Source organism: Peromyscus californicus, unplaced genomic scaffold (assembly GCF_007827085.1).
Source record: "Peromyscus californicus insignis strain IS unplaced genomic scaffold, ASM782708v3 Scaffold_11__1_contigs__length_118956290, whole genome shotgun sequence".
In the NCBI taxonomy this organism is placed as follows: domain Eukaryota; kingdom Metazoa; phylum Chordata; class Mammalia; order Rodentia; family Cricetidae; genus Peromyscus; species Peromyscus californicus.
This window is the reverse complement of record NW_026294402.1, coordinates 50,065,702-50,093,545: the sequence shown is the minus strand read 5'-3', so window position 1 is coordinate 50,093,545 and position 27,844 is coordinate 50,065,702. Positions and strand designations below refer to the sequence as shown.

General features: G+C 38.2%; 1 protein-coding gene across 5 annotated transcripts in view; it reads left to right on the top strand.

Moving 5' to 3' along the window:
- Positions 1–27,844, top strand: part of Scaper (S-phase cyclin A associated protein in the ER) — a 379,070-nt gene that overhangs the window by 262,933 nt on the left and 88,293 nt on the right. For all 5 annotated transcript variants that reach the window (XM_052760973.1, XM_052760997.1, XM_052760990.1 and 2 more), the window contains one exon: positions 2,430–2,545. In XM_052760973.1, the coding sequence (XP_052616933.1) occupies positions 2,430–2,545 (116 nt within the window). The remainder of the gene's footprint in view (positions 1–2,429; positions 2,546–27,844) is intronic.

Genomic DNA, 27,844 nt, shown 5'->3' with positions numbered 1-27,844 from the left:
CATAGGATGTTTTTATTGTCTAAGATAAATCTTTAGTTGAGCTTCTCATCCAACAAATACCTACCTTTGCCCTTCTCTCCAGAACTAGGACTGAGAGATGAGTCAATAACTAGGGTGCGAGAGAGCAGATGAAATAGATAGGAGTTGATGGCAGGACATGAAAGAGGCCAGGAGGATGCTGAGCAAAGTGTCCATCATCTGGCTGTGCTCAATGGAGGAGATAGAGATTGCTTACTGCATATCTAATTCAGAAGTGTACATCACCTTGATGCCTAGAGAAACTGAACTTTTTTAAATTTTACAGTTGATTTTGCCTTTTGCTTTATTTTCCTAAAATGATAAAATTTCTATTTTCAGTAGTATATAAGTAAGAAAAAAATGGTTTTGAATGGCTTTCATCTTTCCTGAAATTGCTGATTTTTGTCCTGTTAAATGTCCATTAGAGTCAGTGGCTTAAGATCTTTAGGAGGTCACAGCCATGTTGGTTGGGTGTTGTTTTTTTTCCATAGTTGTATACATTAAACTGGTCTGCTTTTACTCAGTCTGCCACTTCTGCAGTGTTCATCCAGGCTCCTCCTTCCTCCCTCAAGCAAAAGAATATGAGACTCTAAACTGAGTATAGGAACAGTAGGCATGGACAGATGGGCAGCAGTCAAGAAGCGAAACAGAAGTCAGAGTATCAGAACCTGGAGGCCGAAGAGGTGTGGGAGTGGAGGAAAAGAAAGGAGTTTACAGAGAAAATGTTTTCAGATGTGTTAAAAATTGGATCCTTGCCCTCAGTTCATTGCTGTACTTTACAGGTGTATTTTACTTGTTTATATAGTTGTATATTTTTAAATATTGTGTTTATAATTTGAGTATAATACAAAAGATTTTGGTTTTAGACAAGGTCTCTCTATGTAGTCCTGGCTGTCCTGGAACTTGCTATGTAGACCAGACTGGCCTCGAACTCACAGAGATCTATGATGGGATTAAAGATGTGTGTACCAGCATGCCCAACCATGTGTACTTCTTGATGCAGAGTCCCTTCACCATCTTCATTTGATTTCACATGTCCCACGGTACCAGAGGCCTAGAACTAGTAATTATCATAGAGAAATGCTAACTACGAAGTAGTATGCATACACAGCATATGGTTTTGTTTGTATGAAATTCTATAATAGGTAGATCTAATTTATGGTACTATTACATGAAAGAGGGCTTGGCTGCAAAAGAGAAATGAGGAAACTTAATTGGGATATAGAAATAATTGTGTCTTGATAAGCACTTGTCAGATTTAATTGAATACTGTCCACTTACGATCTCAGCTTTCACCCAATTATAAAAAAGTTGAAAATATCAAGCCATAAATAGCCAACAAACATAAGATACTCACTTCCTGGTTACCAAGAAAAGATAAATACAAACCTCACAAAATGTCAGCACATACTGTTGAGAGGACTGAAGTTAGAGAGACTGATAGAACCAAACTTATGTAAGAATCTGAACTAACTGCAATGAGCAGTGTACCTAGGTGTGCACACAGACTGGTTAAAACATTTTAGGATACTGCTTGCCTATAGCTAGTGAAACTGATCCTGTGCACAGTCATCACCCAGAAGATCCACTCCTCAGCATATACCTAATCCATCTTCTGTGCCAGATATGTAAAACAGTATTGTTGAAATGGAACCACATCAAAATACAAAGCCTCTGTGAAGTATAGCATGTAAATGGGGCAGCTTTGAGCCAGAACATGTTGCTATGCTATTTTTTTTACATACATGGTACTTAAAACTAAAATAGTGTAACAGAGAATTGCTCTTTCCTTCCTCATTCCAGAAGAATACGAAGAGCTTAGAGAAGTTCCTTCACAGAAAAGTTATGTATAATTTAGAAATCATATAGAAATCATCATAGATTGAGTTCTGAAATGCCTAATTAATGCCCTCTCTAAAGCAGCTAAAGAGAAGAGAAGACTGTGTACAGCACAAGGATTAGGTTGTCTGGTATTACTGAAGAACATTCCAGTGGAGCAAACCATCGTGGAAGTCAGCTGCAGGAGTTCTGATTGCAGAACAGCCATTCCCTTTGCTTTGCTTTGCCAGCTCCCTGCTGCTGTCCTGCCAGTCCCTTACTTCCTTCTGTCTGTCTCACATTGTAACTGGCCTTCTCCCCCAAACAGGATTGGTCACCTATTCTCATGCAACCTTTGCCTTCCCTTTGGGGTACCAACTGTAATGAAAGTCATTTCTGATGGTGTGATCCGTGTGTGTCCCATTCATCAAACTTTGAAACTTCATAACTCAGGGTGGCCATGTCTTATGTTCACCACTGTTTGCCTCATTTCTGTGCACTGAGAAATCATTCAACTGCACACTAAATATTTCAATTGCTTAGAATTTTATGCCTAGGATACTGGGCTAACTTCTATTTGTATTTCTGTCTAGAATGTGGCAGATCAGATTGCATTTCAAGTTGCTGGTGGATTAACAGCCCTTGAACACATCCTTCAAGTAGTGGCCCCAGCCTCAAACATGAACACGGTTTCACGAATTCCTCCTAAGTAAGTATGGTTTCTTAATCTGTCTTTCACATTTCATTTGTAAGTAATTTCTGCCCTGTGGATTCCATATGGAGGAACCACAAGAAAATTATATGTGTACTTAGGCTTGACTAGCAAGAGCTTTACACATCACATTAAGGAGAAAAACAGGGGAGCTTGACTTCATTTACAGAATCCAAGTTGAGCCTAGGAAGCCTTATAAGGAAATCATTTTAGTGTGTTATCAACTCTATTCTTAAACAAAGAAGAACTGATGAAGTCCTGCAATAGGGGTAAAAGAAAGCTAACCTTCTGTGCTGTATGTGAAAGAGGTAGGTCCATAGCCTGGGCTTGAGCCTGCAAATCTACAGAAATCCCCAGACTCAGGAAGAGCATTGTGAGGCTAAGGCTGCCAGAGTCTGGAGTCTCAGCCAGATTGCTGGGAACTAAAGTGCACCTCAGTCACTAATGGTAGCTTGTCCTTTGTCATAAAGGTCTATGTAGCATTTGGATCTAATCTCTGCCTTCTTATTTGGTCAAGTCATACTTTAGTCTCTGTCCATTTGAGGTATAGTATCAGAAAATATTATTTCAGAAGTTACTTTTCACAGTTGTAACATATACAATTTCTAGGCAATTTGTGGAGATTCTTATTTGGAATTTAAATGAGTTTTGATAAAATTTTATCTACACCTCTGAGAAAATGTTACTCTTAGCTAGTAAAATAAACAGAAAGTTCCATTTGTCCTTTGGATGCTAAGAGGGATGAAAAAACACAAGAGTTTATATTTTTTCCTGAGATACATTTTGGTAAGATTAAAAACAAAAACAGAAAACCGTTCACCACATTGGCTTCAGAGTCCCGCAGGTCTAGGATGTGTTTATCCCAGCTAGTGCCTTGTTCACATTGGAGCTCTTTCCCTGTTTGGGTAGAATGTAAGAACTCTTTGCAAGCTGTGTAAAGTTTTTCATAACTTTTAGGTGAAAGTATCTTAAGTAGTGGTCTTACCTCATTTAAATTACATGTTTACATGAGATACTTGCAGATAATACAAACTTCTTGACACAATTAACGTGAGTTCCTTTGCTCTACTGACAGAGTAGAGGTGAATGAAGGAAGGTGTAGCCTTTAAGTCATAATATTTTCCTGTGAGATAGAAAGTGCCACATCAGACAGGTGCAGCAGGCATAAAGGTTTCTCTGATCTTGAGGCATTTCTCATCAAAATGGACTTTATTTACATGGTATTACTGGGAATGACAGATGAGAATCACTTAGTATTGATTGGCAAGAAAGGGTGGAGAAAAGGACTGAGACATGGAAAAAGTACTTAAGAGTAAAAGGTGAAATGGCATCTGATTTTGTGGTTCAGTGCTTTGATAATCATTAGTAATTCATGTTGCCCATCTTGAATTTATCTTGATATTTTTAAATTTTGTTTTTTTGTTTTTATTAGTTTTCTGGTGAGCTTCAAGGCACATGACCCTGAGGTCTTAGACTAGCAACCTAAATTAAATGCCATTTCTCAAAAGCTGCTTTTGCCACAGGCAAAGAGCATGATCTTATGCTTATTTGTGTTGCTCCTTAATAGAGCAGAAGAGAGTTTCCATAGTTCCTAAAAAAGACTTATGTGAGAAGTAGTGTGTCCCATTGGAAAAGAGTACTGGAACCCTGAGAGTCTAATCCAGTGCCCTCAGCTGGCAGCAACACTTGACCACAGTGCCAAGATGAGAACTTGTTTCATTGCCAATAGATCTGAGTTTGCAGCTTCACATTGCCCACAGATAGAAGTCAGCATCAGGAACCATGGGCATCTAGTAGTGATTCTGGATTCGCTAATCTGAGCACAAACTCAAGATCATAACTCTGCCGTCTTCTCAGACACTTCCCAGAGCTAGAGTGTTGAAGCTGAGTGTACAGCTTCTTCAGGCACTGTAGCTTTCACTGGAGAGTCAGAGCATGCTGCTGGAAATGGGTCAGTGTGTAAACGTAAAAATACTTTCTCATTTTCTTCACAGCTACCCTTCTGCACACACTCCTACTGTGGCCCTGAACTGTCCGTAGTACCTTGGCACCCCACTTGCTCTCAGACTGCCCACATTTCCCTTTCCACCCAGATTAAGTCTTCCTACTCATCTCCATGAACCTTCTGTCATCTCACCTCATTCTTTCCCCATTTTCGGCTTCCTGTGATACTGTATGGCGTTGACCAGGAGAGCTGGCACTTTAGGCTACCCTCCATTATTTAATTTTCCTCAGTGATAAGCAGCAGACTTAAACCATTGTCTGGAAATAGTCACCATTTTGAACTCTGGAATCCTGTGACTGACTGACTGTAAGCCTGATGCATCCCTGTCCAGCAGCCTGAGTTCTATGTGCTAACATGAACCTCGCCCTGCTCCTTTTTTCTTACCACTCTGTACAGCTCAGTTATTTCACATAGTGACTCCATAGCCTTGCTTTGTCCATAGTCATTGCTAGGTAGCTTCCTAAGAATAGCATTTCCTTTTTTTTAAAGAATGTGTTTTTTATCTATATGAATGTGTGTATGCATGTGTGTATGTACACATGTGTGCAAGTACCCACAAAAGCAGGAAAAAGAATTGGATCTCCTGGAGCTGGGGTAACAGTTGATTGTGAGCTGCTCATTATGGGCACTGGAAATTAAACTTCTTTTCTCTGTAAGAGCAGGGAGCTCTCTCAACTTCTGAACCATTCTTCAGCTCTCTCCCCTCAGTACCCTCTAAAGATTTCCTAAGGTGAAATTAAGAATATGAAACTAGGGATTTCCTAATTTGGTTTTTCTTAGAAGAAGAAGAATACTACATCATGTAAATGTACCATATTTGCAGTACCCATTTGTGGTAGTTTGAATGTAATTGCCCCCATAAGCTCATAGGGAGTGACACTATTAGGAGTTGTGGCTTTGTTGGAGTAGATATGGCCTTGTTGGAGGAAGTGTGTCACTGTGGAAGTGGGCTTTAAGGTCTCATATATGCTCAAGCCTTGCCTAGCATCTCAGTTCACTTCCTGTTGCCTACATCACAAGCTGTAGAACTCTCAGCTCCTTCTCCAGCACCATGTTGGCCTGCACACCACCATGTCCTGCCATGATGATAATGGACTAAACCTCTAAAACTATAAGCTACCCAATTAAATGTTTTCCTTTACAAAAGTTGCTGTGGTCATGGTGCCTCTTTACAGAAATACAAACCCTAACTAAGACACCATTAATCAGTTGATGGATATCTAGGCTGTTTCCATTTCTTAGACCTTGAGAATAAAGCAGCAATGAACATGGAAGAAGTAGCTCTGTGATATATAGAGTCTTGGGGTATATACTCAAGAGTGGCATAGCTTCATCATGTGGTGGGTCTATTTTCAGTTTTGTGAGGAACTTCCACACTAGTTTCCAGAATTGTCATACTAGTTTACATTCCTACCAGCAGCATTTAAGTATTCCCATTTTTCCCAGGTCACACCAGCATATATTGTCAATTGTTCATTTGATCATGGCCATTCTGATTGGGGTAAGATGAAATCTCAAATTAGTTTTTTTATTAAGAAATTTTCTATTCATTTTACATACCAACCACAGATCTCCTCTCCTCCCTCCTCCCACTCCCCAGTCTTCCTGACCCCCATTCCCACCTCCTCCAAGGAAAGGCCTCCAGTGGGGAGTTAGTAGAGCCTGATATAGTCATTTGAGGCTGTGTAAGGTGTCTCACCATAGGCAATGTGCTCCAAAAAGCCCACTAATGCCCGAGGGATGGATTCTGATCCTACTGCCAGGGATCCCCTTAAGTAGATCAAGCTACATAACTGTCTATCCTATGCAGAGGGTCTAGTCCAGTCTCATGGAGGCTCCACAGCTATTGGTCCAGAGTTCATGAGTTCCCACTAGTTTGGTTTGTTTGTCTTTGTATGTTTCCCCATCATGATCTTGATGCCCCTTGCTCATAGAATCCCTCTTTTCTCTCTTCGTCTGGATTCCTGGTGTTTGGCTGTGGATCTCTGCATCTGCTTCCATCAGTTACTGGAGAAAGGGTCTATGATGACAGGATATCCACTTATCTGATTACTGGGGTAAGCCAGATCAGGCACCCTCCCCACTATTGCTATAGTAGTCTAACCTGAGGTCATCCTTGTGCATTCCTGGGAACTTCCCTAGCATCCAGTTTCTCCCTATCTCCATGATGTGTCACTCTCTCATGGTATCTCTTTTATTGCTCTCCTACTCTGTCCCTGTTCCAGCTCAACCATCCTGTTCCCTTATGTTCTCATCCCTCATCCCCTATCCTCCATTGGCCCCCCTCATCCCCAGTTTACTCATGGAGATCTTATCTGTTTCCCCTTCCCAGGGCAATCCATGAGTCCCTCTTTGAGTTTTCCTTGTTAGCTTGCTTCTCTGGAGCTGTAGATTGTAGTCTGGTTATCCTTTGCTTTACATCTAGTATCCACTTATGAGTGAGTACATACCATGTTTGTCTTTCTGAGTCTGGGTTACTTCACTCAGGATGGTATTTTCTAGTTCCATTCATTTACCTGCAAATTTCATGATGTTATTGTTTTTTTACTGCTGAGTAAGTAGTACTCCATTGTGTATATGTACCACATTTTCTTAATCCATTCTTTGGTTGAGGAACATCTAGGTTGTTTCCAGGTTCTGGCTATTACAAATAATGCTGCTATGAACATAGTTGAGCATGTGTCCTTGTAGTATGATTGAACATTCTTTGGGTATATGCCCGAGAGTGGTATAGCTGGGTCTTAAGGAAGATTGATTCCAAATTTTCTGTGAGAAGTCACCATACTGATTTCCAAAGTGACTGTACAAGTTTGCACACCCACCAACAGTGGAGGAGTGTTCCCCTTGCTCCATATCCTTTCCAACATAAACTGTTATCAGTGTTTTTGATCTTAGCCATTCTGACAGGTGTGAGATGGTATCTCAGAGTCGTTTTGATTTGCATTTCCCTGATGACTAAGGATGTTGAGCAATTCCTTAAATGTCTTTTGGCCATTGGGATTCTCCTGTTGAGACTTCTCTGTTTAGCTCTGTAGCCCATTTTTTAATTGGATTGTTTGGTGTTTTGATGTCCAGTTTCTTGAATTCTTTATATATTTTGGAGATCAGCTCTCTATTAGATGAGGGGCTGGTGAAGATCTTTTCCCATTTCTATAGGCTGTCATTTTGTCTTATTTACTGTGTCCTTTGCCTTACAGAAGCTTCTCAGTTTCATTGTTGTTCTCAGTGTCTGTGCTATTGGTGTTATGTGTAGGAAGTGGTCTCCTGTGCCAATGCTTTCAAGACTACTTCCTACTTTGTCTTCTATCAGATTCAGTGTAACTGGTTTTATATTGAGGTCTTTGATCCACTTGGACTTGAGTTTTGTGCATGGTGATAGATATGGATCTATTTGCAATCTTCTACATGTTGATATCCAGTTATGCTAGCACCATTTATTGAAGATGCTTTCTTTTTTCCATTGTATAGTTTTGGCTTCTTTGTCAAAAATCAGGTATTCATAGGTGTGTGGGTTAATGTCAGGATCATCAGTTCGATTCCATTGGTCTACATGTCAGTTTTTATGCCAATACCAAGATGTTTTTATTACTATAGCTCAATAGTAGAGCTTGAGGTCAGAGATAGTGATGCCTCCAGAGGTGGCTTTATTGTACAGGGTTGTTTTAGCTCTCCTGGGTTTTTTGTTTTTCCATATGAAGTTGAGTATTGTTATTTCCAGGTCTGTGAAGAATTGTGTTGGGATTTTGATAGGGATTGCATTGAGTCTATGGATTGCTTTGGGTAAGATTGCCATTTTTACTATGTTAATCCTACCTATCAAAGAGTATGGGAGATCGTTCCATTTTTCTAATATCTTCTTCAGTTTCTTTCTTAAATGATTTAAAGTTCTTGTCATACAGGTCTTTCACCTGCTTAGTTAGAGTTACCTCAAGATATTTTATATTATTTGTGGTTATTATAAAGGGTGATGTTTCTCTGATTTCTTTCTCATCCCATGTATTGTTTGTATATAGAAGAGTTACTGATTTTTTTTTTTAGTTAATCTTGTATCCTGCCACATTACTGAAGGTGTTTATCAGCTGTAGTATTTCCCTGGTAGAACTTTTGGGGTCACTTATGTATACTATCATATTGTCTGCAAATAGCGAAAGGTTGACATCTTCCTTTCCAAATTTTATCCCCTTGATCTCTTTTTGTTGTCTTATTACTCTAGATAGGACTTTGAGTACTATATTGAATAGATATGGGGAGAGCGGACAGCCTTGTCTTGTTCCTGATTTTAGTGGAAATGCTTTGAGTTTCTCTCCATTTAATTTGATGTTGGCTGTCGGCTTGCCTTTATTGTGTGTAGGTATGTTCCTTATATTCCTGATCTCTCCAGGACCTTTATCATGAAAGGGTGTTGGATTTTATCAAAGGCTTTTTCAGCATCTAATGAGATGATCGTGTGTTTTTTTTTTCTTTCAGTTTGTTTATATGGTGTATGACATTGACAGAGTTTCATTTGTTGAACCATCCTTGCATCCCTGGGATGAAGCCTACTTGGTCACAGTGGATAATTTTTTTAATGTGTTCTTCGATTTGATTCCCAATATTTATTGAGTATTTTTGCATCAATGTTCATGAGGGAGATTGGTCTGTAATTCTCTTTCTTTGTTGCATCTTTGTATGGTTTGGGTATCAGGGTAACTGTAGCCTCATTAAAAAAGTTTGATAATGTTCCTTCTGTTTCTATTGTGTGGAACAATTTGAAGAGTATTGGTATTAGCTCTTATTTGAAATTCTGGTAGAATTCTGCACTGAAGCCATCTGGCCCCGGGCTTTTTTTGGTTGGGAGACTTTTAATGACTGCTTCTATTTCCTTCTATTTAAATTGTTTATCTGGTCTTGATTTAATTTTGGTATGTGGTACCTATCCAGGAAATTTTCCGTTTCTTTTAGATTTTCCAATTTTGTAGAGTACACATTTTTGAAGTATGACCTGATGATTCTCTGGATTTCCTCATTGTCTGTTGTTATGTCTCCCTTTTCATTTCTGATTTTGTTAATTTGGATATTATCTCTCTGCCTTTTGGTTGGGTTGGATAAGGACTTGTCTATCTTGTTGATTTTCTCAGAGAACCAACTCTTTGTTTCATTGATTCTTTGTATTGTTCTCTTTGTTTCTATTTTATTGATTTCAGCTCTCAATTTGATTATTTCCTGGTGTCTGTTCCTCCTGGGTGAGTTTGCTTCTTTTTGTTCTAGAGCTTTTAAGTATGCTGTTCAGTCGCTAGTGTGAGATTTCTCCAACTTCTTTATGTAGGCATTTAGTGCTATGAATTTTCCTCTTAGCACTGCTTTCATAGTGTCCCACAAGTTTGGGTATGTTGTACATTCATTTTCATTGAATTCTAGGAAATCTTTAATTTCTTTATTTCTTCCTTGACCCATTGGTGATTCAGATGAACATTATTCAGTTTCCATGAGATTGTAGGCTTTCTGTAATTTTTGTTGTTGTTGAAATCCAACTTTAAGCCATGGTGGTCTGATAAAGTATAGGAGGTTATTCCAATTTTTTTGCATCTGTTGAGATCTGTTTTGTGACCAAGTATATGGTCAGTTTTAGTGAAGGTTCCATGGGATTCTTAGAAGAAGGTATATTCTTTTTTGTTAGGGTGGAATGTTCTGTAGATATCTGTTAAGTCCACTTGAGTCATAATATCTGTTAGATCCCTTATTTCTCTGTTAGGTTTCTGTCTGACAGATCTGTCCAGTGGTGAAAGTAGAGTGCTGAAGTCTCCCACTATTAATGTGTGGGGTTTGATGTGTGATTTAAGCTTCAGTAATATTTCTTTTACATATGTGGGTGCCCTTCTATTTGGGGCATAAATGTTCAGAATTAAAACTTCATCTTGGTGGATTTTTCCTGTGATGAATATGTAATGTTCTTGCTGATCTCTTTTAGTTTTAGATTTTAGTTTGAAGTCTGTTTTGTTAGATATTATGATATCTATGAATTATGTTATTATGAAACCAGCTTGTTTCTTAAGTCCATTTGACTGGACAGACTTTTCCCAGCCTTTTACTCTGAGGTAGTATCTGTCTTTGAAGTTAAGGTGTGTTTCTTGTATGCCCCAGAAGGATGGATCCTGTTTTCATATCCATTCTGTTAGTCTGTATCTTTTTATAGGCGAATTGAGCCCATTGATATTAAGGGATATTAATGACCAGTGATTGTTAATTCCTGTTATCTTTTGTTGGTAGTGTGTGTGTGTATTTCCCTTTTTGAGGATTTGCTGCTGTGGGGTAATCTTGCATGTGTTTTAGTGGGTGCATCTGACTTCCTTAGGTTGGAGTTTTCCTTCTAGTGCTTCCTGTAGGGCTGGATTTGTGGATAGGTATTGTTTAAATCTGGTTTTGTCTTGGAATGTCTTGTTCATTTCGTCTATGGTGATTGAAAGTTTTGCTGGGTATAGTAGTCTGGGATGGCATCCATGGTCTCTTAGTGTCTGCATTACATCTGTTCAGGACCTTCTAGCTTTCAGAGTCTCCATTGAGAAGTTGGGTGTTATTCTGATGGGTCTGCCTTAATAAGTCATTTGGCATTTTTCCTTTGCTGCTCTTAATATTCTTTCTTTATTCTGTATGTTTAGTGGTTTAATTATTATGTGACAAGGGGACTGTTTTGGGGGTCTAGTCTATTCAGTATTCTATAAGCTTCTTGGATCTGCATAAGTATTTCCTTCTTTAAGCTGGGAAAGTTTTCCTGTGCCTTTGAGTTGATGTTCTTCTCCTTCTTTATCCCTATTATTCTTAGTTTTGGCCTTTTCATGGTGTCTCAGATTTTCTGGGTGTTTTGTGTTATGACTTTTTTGACTTTGGTGTTTTCTTTGACTGACAAATCTATATCCTCTATTGTACACCAGAGATTCTCTCTTAAATCTCTTGTATTCTGTTGGTTATGTTTGCATCTGTAGTTCCTGTTTGTTAACTCAGATTTTCCATTTCCAGCATTCCCTCAGTTTGTGTCTTCTTCATTGTTTCTATTTCAATTTTCAGGTCTTGAACTGTTTTCTTCATCTGTTTAATTGCTTTTTCTTGGTTTTCTTGGCTTTCTTTAAGGGATTTATTGATTTCTTCCAATTTTTTGTTTGTCTTTTCCTCAATTTCTTTAAGGGAAAATTTCATTTCCTCTTTAAAGGCCTCTATCACCTTCATAAAGTTATTTTTAAGGTCACTTTCTTCTGCTTCTTCTACATTGTGATGGTCAAGTCTTGCTGTTGTAGAACCACTAGGTTCTTGTGATGCCATATTGCTCTTTATTCTGGTGTATGTATTTTTGCACTGGCATCTACCTGTCTCTTCCTTCAATAGGTGCAAGAGGTGCCTGTGTGAGTGAGCTGCTCTTGGCCCAATCTGTGCTTGCTGTGTCTGTGTCTCAGGGGCACACTGGGTCCAATCTTAGTTCTTGGTCTAATTGGAGCTGGCAGTTTCTGTGTCTCAAGGAGCTACTCTTGGTCCAGTCTGAGCTGGCTGATTCTGTGTTTCAGGAAGGCGCTTTTGGTCCAATGAGAACTGGCAGATTCTGTGTCTCAGGAAGCCACTGGCATCTTGGGGCATGGGTAGGTTTGGGGTAAGGCATGGGTCTTGTAGATTGCAAGGTCTGATGGGGGGGTTTGGTGGGGGATCCTGCCCACAGGAGTCTTCCCTTCTGGCCAGCTACTTGGGCAGTGATGGGTGGGGGTTCCCAGGGACAGGTTCTGTCCCAGGGCCTAGGTCCTAGAGGCCAGACTGTCTGGGTGGGAGAGGAGTCACTCACCTCTTGGTCCAATGAGAGCTGGCAGAATCTGTGTCTCAGGAAGCCATTGACATCTCAGGGGGATGGGTAGGTTTGGGGTAGGGTGTGGGTCTTGTAGATTGCAGGGTCCATTGAGGGGTTTGGTGGGAGAGTCTTCCTGTAGGAGTCTTCCCTGCTGGCCAGCAACTTGGGCAGTGATGGGTGGGAGTTCCTGGGGACTGGTTCTGTCCTCAAATTAGTTTTAATTTTATATTTTCCAGATGACTAAAGATGTGAATATTTTTAAAAATATGCCCACTGGTGCAGTAGTGGCACAGATGTTACAGGAGTAACCAACCACTTTCTGACTGGATCCAAAGCCAAGACCAGGGAGGGAACCCATACCTGGCACTGTTTAAGGGCTCAAGAACATATACTAGATAGGGCATAGTCCCTAAGGGAGAACCTAAACTTTTTCTGCTAAATGGACATAATATTAAAATGACTCTTAATGGTTTATTGCTGTGGTGGTTTGAATGGGAATGGTTTCCATAGGCTCAAATATTTGAATGCTTGGTCCCCAGTTGATGGAACTGTTTAGAAAGAATTGGGAGGTATGCCTTAATGGAAGAGGTATGTCACTGGTGGGTGGAATGTAAGGTTTTAAAAGCCCACACAATCCCCAGTTCATTCTCTGTTTCTGCCTATTATGAATCATATGTGAGTGCTCAGCTACTGATCCAGTACCATGCTTGCCTGCCTGCCTACTGCCATGTTCCCATCCATGATGGCCATGGACTCTAACCCTCTGGAACCATGAACCCCAAATTAAATGCTTTCTTTTATAAGTTCCCTTGGTCATGGTGTTTTGTCACAGCAACAGAAAAGTAACTAAAACAGAAGTAGACTATTGATGACAGTCTGACCATGTTGTTTTTGGGAGGAATATGAAAGACTTTGGGACTTTGGGCTAGGAAAGCAGTTAAACAGTATAATGGAGCTTAAAGGGCCATTCTAGTAGAACTTGGAAGACAGTGGTGATCAGTGTGGACTATGAAAGCCCAGCTTAAGAGGGTTCAGAGGGGAACAATATTAGCAGCTGGGATAGAGACCATTCCAGTGATATTTTGGCAATGGTTGTGGATGGTTTTTAACCTTATCTTAAGAATAATCTGCCTGAGGCTAAATTGAAGTGTTTGGGACTAATTTCATTGGTAGAGATTTCAAGGTAGTCTAATATTGACTCTGTAGTGTAGTTATTTGTGATCACACTTATGTAGGTCTGTATTGAAAAAGAGGAAGTGGGGCAAAAATAAATACAGAAAGTACAATTTGAGAAGAAAAAGAGCACCAGGGAATTTTTAATGTTGGATGCAAGGTTTGTGCTAAAAGCGATGAGAAATAAAATAAAGGGAGTGGTGCCCTCAGGGTGAGACCCCACCCAGCTAATCCTGCAATTGGCAAAAAGAAAAGGCTAAGGAATTATCTGTTCCTGCAAAGCTACAGAGGAAAGCTTATGCACATGTAATTCAAGATGAGGCCAATCTCCAGCCCCAGCAGGCTACAGAATTTGACAGCTTTGGCCATATGATTGTGGCTTTAGAGTCATGAAGCATACAAGAGTAAAGGGCTTGTGGAATCTTCCTCTGAGGTTAACAAAAGCTACTGAGGCCAGGGATGTAGTAAGGGAGTCTTTGCATGGATACCTGAGAGACTATTGCATGAAGCTGTGAAAGTGAAGACTGGATTGTGTTGGAGATCCCAAGATGTTGAAGATGCCAGAGCTGTGGGATACCTCCAAGAAAAGCTGCAAACATGGAGTGGAACCAACCCAAGAGAGAGAAATATGTTGCACTTAGCTAAGCTGGAAGGTCAGAGCCACCTAAGCCTTTTGACATCAGACATAAAGATACAGGATTTGGAGTTTGCCTGGCTGGGTTTCAGTCTTGCTTTGTTCCATATTTCCTCACTATGCCCCTATTCCTCCCTTGTGGAATGGTAATATATAGTCTCTGCCATTGTATGTTGGAAGTATGTGATTTGATTTTGATTTTTATCAGGGGATACAAACAAGAAATTGCCTTGACTAACAGAAGAGACTTTGGATTTTGTAATTTTAAACACTCTTAAGACTGAAAGACTGTGGGGGACTTTTGAAGTTGAACCAAGTACATTTTGCATTATGATATGGCCACAAATCTATGGGGACCAGGAAGTGGAATATGGTGGTTTAAGTGAGAATGGTCCCCATAGGCTCATATATTTAAATACTTGGTCCCCAGTTGGCAGAACAGTTTGGGAAGGATTAGGAGATGGGATAGTTTCGAGGCTTCAAAAGCCCACACGATTCCCAGTAAGTGCTCTCTCTACCACTGCTTGTGGATTAGTTGTAAGCTCTCAGCTACTGCTTCAGTGCCATGGCTGCCTGCCTGCTCTCGCCAGGATGTTCATGGTCTCTGACCCTCTGGAACCATGGGCCCAAAATTCAGTGCTTTCCTTTATAAGTTGATTTGGCTATGATTCCCTTGGGCATCAGAACAGTGTTCTAGGGATTCTCATTTCAGGATCAATTTTGTGTACACACAGACACAGAAATAAAATTGAGATAGATCTTTATCCTTGGAGCTTATACGAATGGAAAATGAGATGTAATAAACTCTGAACCCCGCTAGTATTAGCCTGCCTTGTTTACAAGACAGCTGCCCTGGAAGTACACATAAGACTTTATGAAAGGAATATTTTGCTGCAAATCCAGAACCTGTAAACACAGTTTTCTGAGATGGCTGATCCTTTGTGTTTAACTTCCTGTCTCTTAACTCACATGGCTGTTATCTTGGGAGTTCATCTTCTGATAAATCTTTTCCTTCTTCTTCATCATATAGTGTAATCCAGACTTCCCAGGTTTCTTCCCTATTATCCTTTCACCTTTCTTTTTAATTTTTTTTATTATATTGATTTATTGGAGGGAGTTGCATATGCCACAACCTATACATGGAGGTCACAGGGTAGCTTTCAGGAGTCAGTTCTCTCCTTTCACCGTGTGGACCCTGGGGAATCAAACTGGAGCCATCAGTCTTCGCATACACTTGTACCCACTGAATCATCTCTGTCTTCTTCTTTCCTCTTGCCTGTCCCTATCACCTTGCTCTTGTTTTTGGTTTTCAAGGTGTATTTTACACCATAGTATGCTTTCTTCAATGGCCATGGCTAATTAAACTGTTCAGTAAGAATATTTGACTTGAGAACAATCAATCTATAAACCAGCCAGCAATAGAAGATTTGTAATCCAGCACAAAATGCTACTGAGCCAGTCTCTCAGGAATTTACAGTTGAGAAGTTGTAAAACTTGAAGTTATTTTATCTTGGGTATTTGAATTTGAAAGAAAATAAATGGTAACTTCTGGGATGGCCATTACAGGGTTCTGTATGCTTCAGTTTAGAGGACTACTAAACAGGAAGTCTGTTTATAAAGCACACATCACAAGTGGGGAGAGACCAGAGCTCATTCATGAGAGAGCAGTGTGCTGGAAGTGAAAGCACATCCATCCACAGAGCTAGAACTGCCCTGTGCTCTGAGGTCAGTTGTTCATTTTCTTCTGGATTCACCTGAGAGTTTTTGTTAGCCCTACTCTTTTCACTTGCAGAACCTTGAATGAGTTTGCCTCCCAGCCAAAAGAACCTGATGCTTTTTAAATATAAGTACCAAAGATTCTTTTAACTCTAGATTAGATTGAAAATGTTGGGTTGTGCCATAGAGCCTTCCTTACAAAGCCATAGTTGTTTTTTCAAAATCTCCCATTTAAAAGAAGACTGGATGAATGTCCATTGTTGAAAGCAGGAATAAATAGAGAAAGTCGGTCTACGGAATATTTGAACATCCAGTGAGCACTAATGAATGCTTCTCCAACAAGCTGGAACTGGCTGGACTTCCATTTTCCTATTTACCAATCCCCAAGCCCAAATTGGAAAATCTATATAGAAATGACCTACATTAAGCTTGCTGTCCCTAAACCATAAGATAAACACATTAAAAAATGGCATGCCTTCAGGAAAATGACTTGCCTTCAGGATCAAAGTTAAGAAAATATATGATAGTGCAGTTCTTTAAACATGTGAGTTCTGTAAGAACAGGTAGTGGTACTTGCCACCTTCTTTATTCTTTATGGGTTCCTCATCCTTTTAGAATTAGGACTTACATTAGATCTCAAGAGTATTATTTTGTATTTATAAACAACTGAAAAATATATACCCCCAAACTTTGCTGTCTACAACTTCATCACAGTGGACCGTTTCATATCCAGCCATCCAAATAAGAAGCTAGTGTTTTCATGATAACTTAATCATTTCACCAGTTACTTATCTGACACTAGTAGCACTAGTAGCTAGTTGCCTAATTTGAAGATGAGGTTAAGATGTTTAAGGTCAGAGGATCACAGAGCAGTTACACACACACACACACACACACACACACACACACACACACACACACACACACATCTGCATCTTCCTTTCTTTGTGCTCCCAAACTCAAATCCTAGCAACATAACCCACCTCAAAAATGTAATCCTGCAACTACAGCATGAAGCTCTTTTTGTAAGTTAATAATGTATTTATTATTATAATTAGCTGTAATTTTAACAACTAGAAAATAGGCACCATATTTTATGACAGTGTTTATTGAAAGCAGTAAAATTTTATAGCATTTAACAAAAGGGATAAATAATTGGTTTGCACCATTTCAGGGAAGGCTTTTGTTTTTGTTTTTTACAATTCTGCTCATCTCCAGGAAACCATAGTATACATCTGCTCTGAAGCATGGTGTGCTCAAGCAGTAGACACAGGCTTTCAGGGTACTACACCATCTCTTATCCTCTCTCATACTTGGAAAGTGAGGCAACTTCATGCAAGGAGGGGCAGTTGCTCAGCTATGCACCAAAGTGCCACTAGAAAGTGCATTCCTGTTGTGGTAAGAGAAAGTTACAGGACAAGGTATTAGGTGCATGTGCTGTGATAAAAGCGGCAGTGTTAGGACTCTGGTTTAACCCTATCTGCATTAAGACATTCGCTTTCCATGTGGGACTGTCACATAATAAATTTATTTAATAACTACAGCATCTGTTATCTTTTTCCCAAAGTATCATTTTATATAGGTAAAGAAACTGAAGTTTAAAAACTGCATTCCTTCCCCTCATCACATTAGCTGAACTGAGACTGTCATAGTCTCTCTTCTCTGTGCTTTATTGCCTGCTTACTGTCACCAAAAAAGAGCTTTATCACCCTGTATTTATTGAATTTCTTCTTTTCTGAGATCTGTATGATTTTTGTCATCAAAAAAATTTTTACCACTTTGGAGAATATGAGACTAATAAATATATTCTGTGTCATATCATACAACAAAAGAAAAGAAGACAATGATTGTAGTTTAAAGTGTTAGTGTCTGAGGACCTTTGGTTGACTATTTCATAGGCCAGAATTTATGGGGTGGTGGTGCTGTATGTACTACTATATTGTATATGTATACTATAGTGCTATAAACATTTACTGCTTTAATAAAATGAAAGCATTTCATTGATATAAGTTTTAAAACTGTGATAAGCCATGTAATTGCAGAGGGTTTGTTGTTAGTGTGTTTTTATAGTTTGTGTGTAGAAAAACCATTGTTAGGTTGATTGGTTTTGGTTTATGCTTTTTGTGCTGGGTGTGGGTGTTGGATATGAGAGATGGTCTGTGGCCATCTTTCTTTCTTTCTTTTCTTTCTTTCTTTCTTTCTTTCTTTCTTTCTTTCTTTCTTTCTTTCTTTCTGTCTTTCTCTCTCTCTCTCTCTCTCTCTCTCTCTCTCTCTCTCTCTCTCTCTCTCTCTCTCTCTCTCTCTTTCTTTTTTTCACCTAACAGACTAGGAATTAGATTCACTGGTACATCATTTGGTACAGTGAACCAAAATCACTTGTAACTATTTGTATGTAGAAGACATAATGTTCAGGGAAAATGTAACAATTATATTCACAAAAAGAAATGCAAAATTTCTGTGTATTTACTACCTTTTTTAGGATAAATTTATCAATAATTTCTTTCTCATAAGTTCAGATATAGCTTTTCAAGTAGTTGGGACCCATGTTGTATTCTACTGTGTCCGTTGTATCATAGACTTTCAGTAATGTTAGCAAAATACTATTCACCAGTCTGGAAGAAATTTAGGCTATAACTCACTGTTAAATAATTGCATATTTATAGATAGGAATAATAAATATATATTAAATCACATTTTATTTTTATAAAACAAGTAACTTTCTCCAGTAGACTAAGTAAAATGAAATGTTTTAGAAGCTAATTAGCCATAGTGATTGATAAATACCTTTCTTCAGTTGACATACGAAGGTATTTTGTTTATGTCTCAAAGGCTTTTTTGCAGAGATGGTTACAGTTGACAGCTGTTGAGCCACTAATAAGATTAAAGTAAAGAAATTAGTTGTGTCAACTTTAATCTGCTGTTTAGCACTGCGAACCACCTGGGGTCTTCTTCAGTGCCATCTTATTTAATTGTGAACTTTAAATTACATAATGGGATCCTATCTAAGATTAGGTTTAAAGACTTTGTAATAATAGATGCCTTATATCAAGCTGGTTATCAGCAGTGGAAATAACACTTTAGCACTAGAATTTAAAAATAATGTATTAATTTGGTACACACCCTACATTTTTAATGCATTATTGTAATGTTTCAACATACTTTCTAAGTTAGAGGTTAATTTGAGGAAATAGAGATGGACTTATTAAGTCAGGGCTTTAAATATATATATGATTTTCGACCTAAAAATACATATGTCTCTATGGAATACTGAAATTGCCTATTCTGTTTGTGCCTAATTTGTCAATTTAAAACACTTTGAAATATCACATGTAGTTGAAAATATCTTACTCCTTGCTCTGAGGAATCATTATAGTAAGGACAATTTTTTTAAGTTATTTTTAATTTCATTGACGTTTTATCTTGTGTGTAGTGCAGTATTGATGTTGATGTAGTGAAAGTTAACTAGTTAACAGACAGGATTAGCATACTGGAAAGATCCCTCTTGAATGGATGGGTGTTTGGGTGCTTAAGTCATTTGCTGCTGTCCACCTCACTCTTAACTCTCTCAGCATCTGAAAGCTCAGGATGGTGGGGAAAGCAGTGGGATTTATACTAGCTAAAACAGGATGTGGCCAGTGAGATGGCTCTGCCTGACAGCCTGAGTTTGATTCCTGAAACCTACATGGTAGAAAGACAGAAGACTCCCACCAGTTGTCCTCTGACCATACTTACATGGTGGCACATGTAAAATTAATATGACTTTAGAAAGCAACTTAAAGAACAAAGCAGGACAAATGGTAGAAATTTTAACCTTTTATCCACAACTAATATTCTGAGACATCAAAGTTATCAGTTTCAGTAAAAAGCTACTAAAATGTGTCACAAATCTAAATTCTCTATTGTCCAAAATGCCAAAATTGAATATTTCTTCCTGTTTAAATTTCAGCAATATTCTTTCTCTAAACTTCTCACTGGCGAGACATCTTAATTACTAGGTATATTTAAAACAAGACAATGTTAAAACTCTATAATGTTTCTACTCATGAAAAATATCTTTTTAATTTTTAAGTTAGCATAGAAAATAATGAGACTTGTGGCATTTGCATACATGCATATTTTATTCTTATTAATCTCTCTTTACCATTGCCTTACCCCCCTTCCCCCGCTTGTTCCCCCTTTTGCTTTCATGTCATACACTCTCTCTTTCTCTCTCTTCTCCTTTAAAATCTCTTCCTTTGTTATCACAATTCCTTTTCTTCTTTTGAGACCTAGACACTCACATACATATGCACCCACGGGGACACACACACACACACACACACACACACACACACACACACACACACATCTAGAAACATGCAGATAGAAGTGCAAGTCTCGAGTCTGCCTCTGAGAAAAAACATGAAATATTTGCCTCTTTAAGTCTGACTTGTTTCATTTAATATAACTATATCCACTTGTATCTATTTTCCTACAGATGTCATGATTTCATTTTTCTTTAGAGATACATAAAATTCCAATGTATACATATGCCATATTTACTATTCATCATTGATGGAACGGTTCCATTTCTGAGCTTTTGTAACTAGTGCAGCAGCAACATGCATACATAACTGTAGTATTGACTTATTCCTTCAGATATATGCCTAAGAATGATATAATGGAGTCATATAGTGATGTGCTCTTAATTTTGTGAAAAACTTCCATGCTAATTTCCATAGTGGCTGTACCAAATTACACTCCTGCCAGCAGTGAAGAGAGTTCCTCTTTCCCTGTCTTCAGTAGCATCTATTGTCATTTATTTCCTGCTACTGGCTGTCCTGACTGGAATGAGATGGACCTCAAGGTAGTTTTAATTTATATTTCCTTGATGGCTAAAGATGTTGAACACGTTTTCAGATACTTATTGACTATGTATTTCTTCTTTTGAGAACTCTGTATTCAGTTCATTAGTCCATTTATTGAATTAATGATTAGATGTCAATTTTTTTTGCTGCCCTTTGTATATTCTAGATGTGCATTCTTTGTCTGAGAAAAAAATTCCCAGTCTGTTGGCTGTCTCTTCACTTTGGTGATACAGAAACTTAATTTCATCAGATCCATTTGTCAATTGTAGGACTGTTTCAAGTGATAATGGAATCTTTTTTAGAGTGTGTGTGTGTGTGTGTGTGTGTGTGTGTGTGTGTGTGTGTGTGTGTCATGTGTTATGTGTGCAGGTACATATGCACAGGTGTGCACAGACCAGACATCAACCTCTAGTGTCGTTCCTCAGGTTTGTCTGCCTTGTTTTTGAGAGGTTCTGTCTCTGGCTTGGGACTTGCTGATGAAGCGAGGCTGCCTCTGCCTTCCCAGCTTTGGCACTACAAGTGGACACTACCATCGCCGTTCTTTTTAGGTGGGATCTAGGGATTGAATTTAGGTCCTCACATTTGTACAGTAAGCACTTAATGGTGAGCCCTGTACCTAGCCCCATCTTTGCCTGTATCCTGAGGTGTTTTCCCTAGCAGTTTCATCATCTCAGGATTTGAAGCAAGGTCTTTGATCCATCTTCAATTATTGTGTGCTGGTGATAAATGCGGATCTAATTTCATTTTCTCTATGTGTATATCCAGTTTTCCAGCATTATTTTTGGGTATGGCTTTTTCCAGTGTACATTTTTTACACCTTTGTCAAATATTATGAATCTATAACTCTCTTTGAATTTCTTTGGGGGCACTCTATGATGAGTGTTATTTCATTCCACTGGACATCTGTTTTTCTGTCAATACTGTGCTATCTTTGTTACACTATGGCTCTGAAGTATAATTTGAAATCAAATATTGTGATACCTCTAGTATTATTTATTCTTTCTCCTTTGGCTATCCATGATCTTTGTGTTTCTACACTAATTTTAGGATTTTTTTTAGTTCTGTGAAAAATGTCATTGGAGTTTTGATGACATTTGATGACTCAGTAGATTACTTTTGGTGATGTAACCAGTTTTCACAATATTAATTCTTGTCCAAGCACATGAGGGTCTTTCTGTCATCTGGTGTCTTCTTCAATTTAATTTTTTCCTGTGTCTTGAAGTTTTCCTTGTAAAGATCTTTCACCTCTTTGCTCAGGTGTATTCCTAGGTATATCATGTTTTTGAAGCTGCTGTATATGAGTTGTTTCAGCTAATTTCATCATCAGCAATTTCATTATTATCATATGGAAAAAGCTACTAATTTTTGCATGCTAATTTTATATCTTGTAACTGTACTAAAAGTGTTTATCATACCTAAAATTTTTCTGATGAAATCTGTAAGGCCTTTTAAGTACAGAATTATGTTATTTGCAAAGAGGAATAGCTTGACTTAATTCTTTCCTATTTGCATCTCTTTTATATATTTCTCTTGTCTTATTGCTCCAGCTAAGATTTGATTACTATTTTGAATGGAAATTGAGACTGGGCCTCTTTGTTTCATTAAATTTTTCTCCATTTAATATGATTGCTACAGGTTTGTCATGTGCCTTTATTATGTTGAAAAATGTTCTGTCTGATCCTAACTTTTTCAGGGTTCTTATTATGAATGCACATTGAACTTTGTCAGATGCCTTATCTGCATTTGTTGAAATGATTGTTTGATTTTTGTCCTTAAATTTATTTATATGGTACATTATATTTATTTGTTTCCATATGTTAAACCAATCTTTCATCCCTGGAATGAGACCAACTTGGTCATGTTGTATGATGTTCTTAGTGTGCACTTCAATCTAATTTTCAGGGGGTTTGTTGAAATTTTTATTTTAATTAAAATATAATTGTATTATTTCTCCCCTTCTCTTTCTTCTCTCTAATACAATCTGCTGAGTTCACTTAGTGTTGCTTGTGTGTATAGGATTTCAGGACTTACCACTTGGTATTGGATAACCAATTAAGGGGCTCATCCCTGGGAAAGACTAAGTCTCCCTCTCTCAGCAGTCATTAGTTGCCTGTAGTTCTTTGTTTAGGCATAGGACCCCATGAGATTTTCATCTTTCATTTAGCATATCTTGGTATTGTCCTTGTTTCGGTCTTGCTTGAGCAGCCATGTTTTTGAAGTATGATGGGTGAGTCTTCCTTGTCACTTCTAGGAGATACAATCTCACAGCAGCTTCTCTGATCCCCTGGCTCTTACAGTCTTTCTGCCCCTCCTCTGTGATGTTTCCTGAGCCTTAGATGTAGGAGTTGTGTTGAAGATCTATCACCTGGAGCTGGGCATCCTGAGATCAATTGATCTTTGCATTTTGACCACTTAATGGTTTTCAGTAATTCTCTCCATATGTTGCAAAGAGAAGGTTTTCTGATGAAGGAACTGTGCTTATGCCCACAGATATGTGGCAAAGTTTTTAAAGGAGTTAGAATTTATGCTGATTGAGTAAAGTGGCAGTCGTGGGTTCTTCTCTAAGATCCATGACCTCATCAGCCATTAGTAGTTGGCTAGATATACAGTACAAGGCATGATTTCCCTCCTGTTGAGCAGGTCTTAATTCCAATTCGACAGCTCTTGGTTACTGCCAAGATAGGAGTTCCACTACTGCACCTTTAGGGATATCTTGCCATACTGGTTATTGTTGTAGTTCATAAACATCATACCCTCTTGACAGTTTGCATAGCACCTTCTGGTGCCATAAAAACTAGACCTCAGGCAGGAAGCTTTCAGATCAGACCTGGTTGGAATCTTCTGAGTTCTGTATCTGAAGTATGTGGTGACTTCGACAATAAGGACTTACCTTCCACATATTCTGGGACACAATATGGGCCACATCAATACCCTATATTGTTTTGAGTGTCTATTGGATTACCCTGACCAAACAACCCAAAAGGAAATTTCTTGTGCCTGGAACTGAGGTTTCTGTTAGTCTGTGACTCTTGTGAGAAGCATTAGCAGCCCAAGTGGCATAACTTCGTTTAAGATGTGTAAATAGAAATACACATACATGTATGAGAATGTTGACATATATGTTCATCAGGGAAATTAATCTGTAGGGGTTTTTTTTCTTGTAAGGTCTTCGTCCAGTTTTAGTATAAGAGTAGTTCTGGCCTCATATAATGAATTTGGTAGTATTTTGTAAACAGTTTGAGGTGTTAGAGCTTCCTTGACCGTTTAATAGAATTAAGTAGTGGATCCATCTGTCCCTGGGCTTTTCTTTGCAGAGACTTTTAATTACTTCTTCAATCTTGTTGCTTGTTATTAGTCTGTTTAAGTTGTTTATGTCTTCTGAATTTAATTTTAGTAGGTCAAGTAAGTTTAGAAATTTGTTCGTTTCTCTTATTTTCCAAATTTTTTAAAATGTAAGATTTCAAATTATTCCCAAATGTAACAAACTCCATTTTCAGTTATTATTTGATTAAGTTGGCTTTAGCTCTCTCTCTCTCTCTCTCTCTCTCTCTCTCTCTCTCTCTCTCTGTGTGTGTGTGTGTGTGTGTGTGTGTGTGTATGTGTGTGCGTGTGCGTGCCATCTTCTCTCTCTGTCTGTCTCTCTCTTTCATCAGTCTTACTGATTTTTTTAAGAGAAACTCTTCATTTCATTGACGCTATATATTCTATCTGTTTCATTAAATCCTTTGGGTTTGGTTTTTACTTCTTATTTTTCTAGAGCCTTCAGGTATATCATTACATTATTAAACTGAGGTCTCTCTAATGTTTTTTAATGGGAGTATTTACAGCTGTAAAGTATCTGCTTAGGACTGCCTTGGCTGTATCTCAGGAGTTCTGATAGGTAATGTTACCATTTTCATTTGCTTGTAGGAGTTTTGTTTCAGACAGGGTTTCACTATATAGCCTGGAATTTGCTGTGTACACCAGGCTAGCCCAGAATTCACAGAGGTCCGCCTGCCTCTATTTGTGCTGGCATTGAAGGTATGTGTCACCATACCCAGCAAGTTCTAGAAATATTGTAATTTCCTTCTTGATTTCTTCAGTGATTCACTGTTGATTCATATGTGTGCTGTCTCCATATCTTTGGTGGTTTCTAAGGTTTCTCTTGCTGCTGATTTCTAGTTCTACTCCATGGTGGCTTTGGTGAGTTGAAAATTAGTTTTTTGTTTTGTTGTTTGTTTGTTCTGGGTATTTGTTAAGGGTTGCTTTATGGTTTCCCACATGATCAGTTGTAGAGAAGGCTCCACCTGACTTTTAGAAAACAATGTATATTTTCTATCCGTATACAGTATGTTCTATAGATACCTGTGATATCCAGTTAATCTACAGTATAATTTAGCTCTGGGATTTCTTTGCTGACTTCAGTTTGTTAGACCTCTCTGAATATGAGAGCAGAATATTGAAGTATCCTGCTACTATTTTGTCAGGACCTACATTGAAGTGATTCTTAGTGTTCTTTAGCTGTATTCTTTAATCATCTTTTTTCTATATAAGCTCCTGTACCTCTCACTAAAAGGCTTGGTTTCATAATGCTTTTTTCTGTCCTCTGTTTTTCAGAGGAAACATGTTAAATAAGAAAATTTTCTGACAAAAGAAAATTATTCATAAGTATATTTGGGGCAAGAAAGTCTGTATCTTAGACCCCCACCAGCACTACAGTGCACTCTTGAGAATATGCAGTGAGATTTTAACATCCTCTGAGAAGATACTTTGAAAAGCTGGGGCCTTCTGTTTGATGTCAAAAAGTGCTTCGAGTCATTCACGGTTAAAATTACAGAGAGGGTGCTGGACAGACCACCCAAGCTGGGCTCAGAGCAATGTGCACTCTAAACCAGGTGCTCTTCAAATAAAGATTGTCTTTCAAGTAAGTTCACTGCGTACACAAGTTTTTCCTCACCCTGAGAGCTTGGTTCCCTCTCCCTTTCTTCCTCATTAGAACATAGTTTCTTAAACAAGTTATGTGAACGTAAGGCTGTTCAGATGCACATTCTTCTTTACCAGAGAGGTTTTCTTTGTTGAGCCCAGAGGATGCTAAAGAAGGCCCACTCCAGACCAGAAGTTATTTGCTTTTTTAATGTGTGTGTTTCCTTATGCCTCAATAGTTAACCAAAAATTCAAGACAAGCCATAAAAATTTCATTGACTAAGACACAAAAATACTAATTAAAAACTAAGGCTATAAAAATACAGATAGCAGAAAAGGCAGCTCGGTTATATTCCTAGAGCCATATCAGCATTCTCATGGGATTTTTAATAGTTTTTGGATCTATAACTTTGCATATTAATTAACCCTACCATTAACTTACATAATAGTACACAATACAGTATTAGCATAAAGACAGTTGTCAGTTATACAAAGAAACCAGAGAATTCATTCTCCATGTGTGTCATTTCAAATACGTGGAGGACAGTTTATTCACACACCTCAGTGGTGGTAACTTGAGGCTCCTGTTTCATGTATCACACCAAAATAAATTTAAAATGAACTGTGATAGAGTGAATTGTGAAAACCATAAAATTATCACCTAGTGATAACTTTAAAAACATACACATGAATAATTACCTAATTTCATAATTTGAAAGTACTTTTAAACCATAAAAAGAAAAGAAGAAACAAGGAAATCAGCCTATATGAGTGGACAAAGAAAATGTGGTACATACACATATTCATTTTATTAGACCACCAAGAAAAATGAAATATTAAAAATTGCCCAAAATTTGATGGGTCTAAATAGTGCTATATTAAGTTAGGTCCAGACTCAGAATAACAAATTTTTGAATATTCTTCTTTTATTTGTGGATCCTGGCTTTATATACGAACGAATATGTGTATGTAAGGGTGTAGCAATCTTGAAATTAGAATGCGGACTGTGAGAGGAAATACAGTTTTCATGGGGTGTGTAGTGGGGTATGTGTCTCATGAAAGAAAACCAGCAGGGCACTGACCTTGGGTAGAAGAGTACAAGCAGAAGCCAGGGGAATGAATCAGCAGAACAAGTACGTGTGAAAACACCATAATGAAACACAGTACTTTGTATGCTTATTTTAAAAATAAAAACAAAAAAATTAAAGTAACAGTTTTATTTTGCTCTCAAATTTATGAAGATGTAGCCAGTATTGTCCATAACATGGGGTTGGGGCGGGGAGGTTACTTTATCGGAGTGAAAATTGGTTTAATTTTTTTTCCTGGAAGTCAGTTTGAATTTGGCAGTATATTAGAAAATTTTAAAAATGTTCATTTCTTTTTGCCCATTTCATCATAACCAGCAATTATGAAAGAAGCAAACAGGTATTTGCTTCCCAGACTTCATTGTGTCTACATGCAGGCAGGTGATTGAGGCCTTAAGCCAGACTCTTACTCTGGAGTTAATGAAGTAAAGCAGGGGTATCCAAACTCTAGTCTTTAAGAGGTGGAGGTTACTGTTTGTAAAGCCCAAAGACACATTTAGGGTGAGGCATGTCATGCCTGGTCGTGTTTTGGATTTGTTTAGCTTGTTTAGGCCCGTTTGGTAATGTTTGATTTGGGCAGCAGACCTAGAAGCATTTCCCAGATCCTATTTTGTATCTAACAGCCTGTCCGTTTTTCTGGTTTAAATCAGCTGGAGTTTTTCTCCAGCAGTTCACAACAAAAAATTCTCACTCACAAAAAGCATTATTTATGCTATTGAAAGTTGGACACAATAATAAGGAGATTGGTTGAACTAAAATTTTATGCCCATAGGACAAAACACTGTTCAATATTTTTAAAATTATGCAGCATTTTTCAGTTTGTCCTTTATCAGAAATGAATTCACAGAGGACTCAGAAAAGCATTGGGAGACTTCTGAACCTGACCCCAAAACCAGTGATGCCACACAGATGCCCTGGGGTTCTGGTCTGTCTTAGGAAGCCTTTGGGTTCTTGGAGAAGGGAGATCCCTCGATCTCCAGTTCCACTTCAACCAGAAAAAAATCTTGTTTTCTGTTTTGTGGTTTGTGCTTTTGAGTAAGATTCTGCTTCTCTTTTTAAAACTTCAAAGCTAGTATTATAGGGAACACTAAGTGTTACCGAGAAATACTTACAACAGTAGGAAAGAGCGG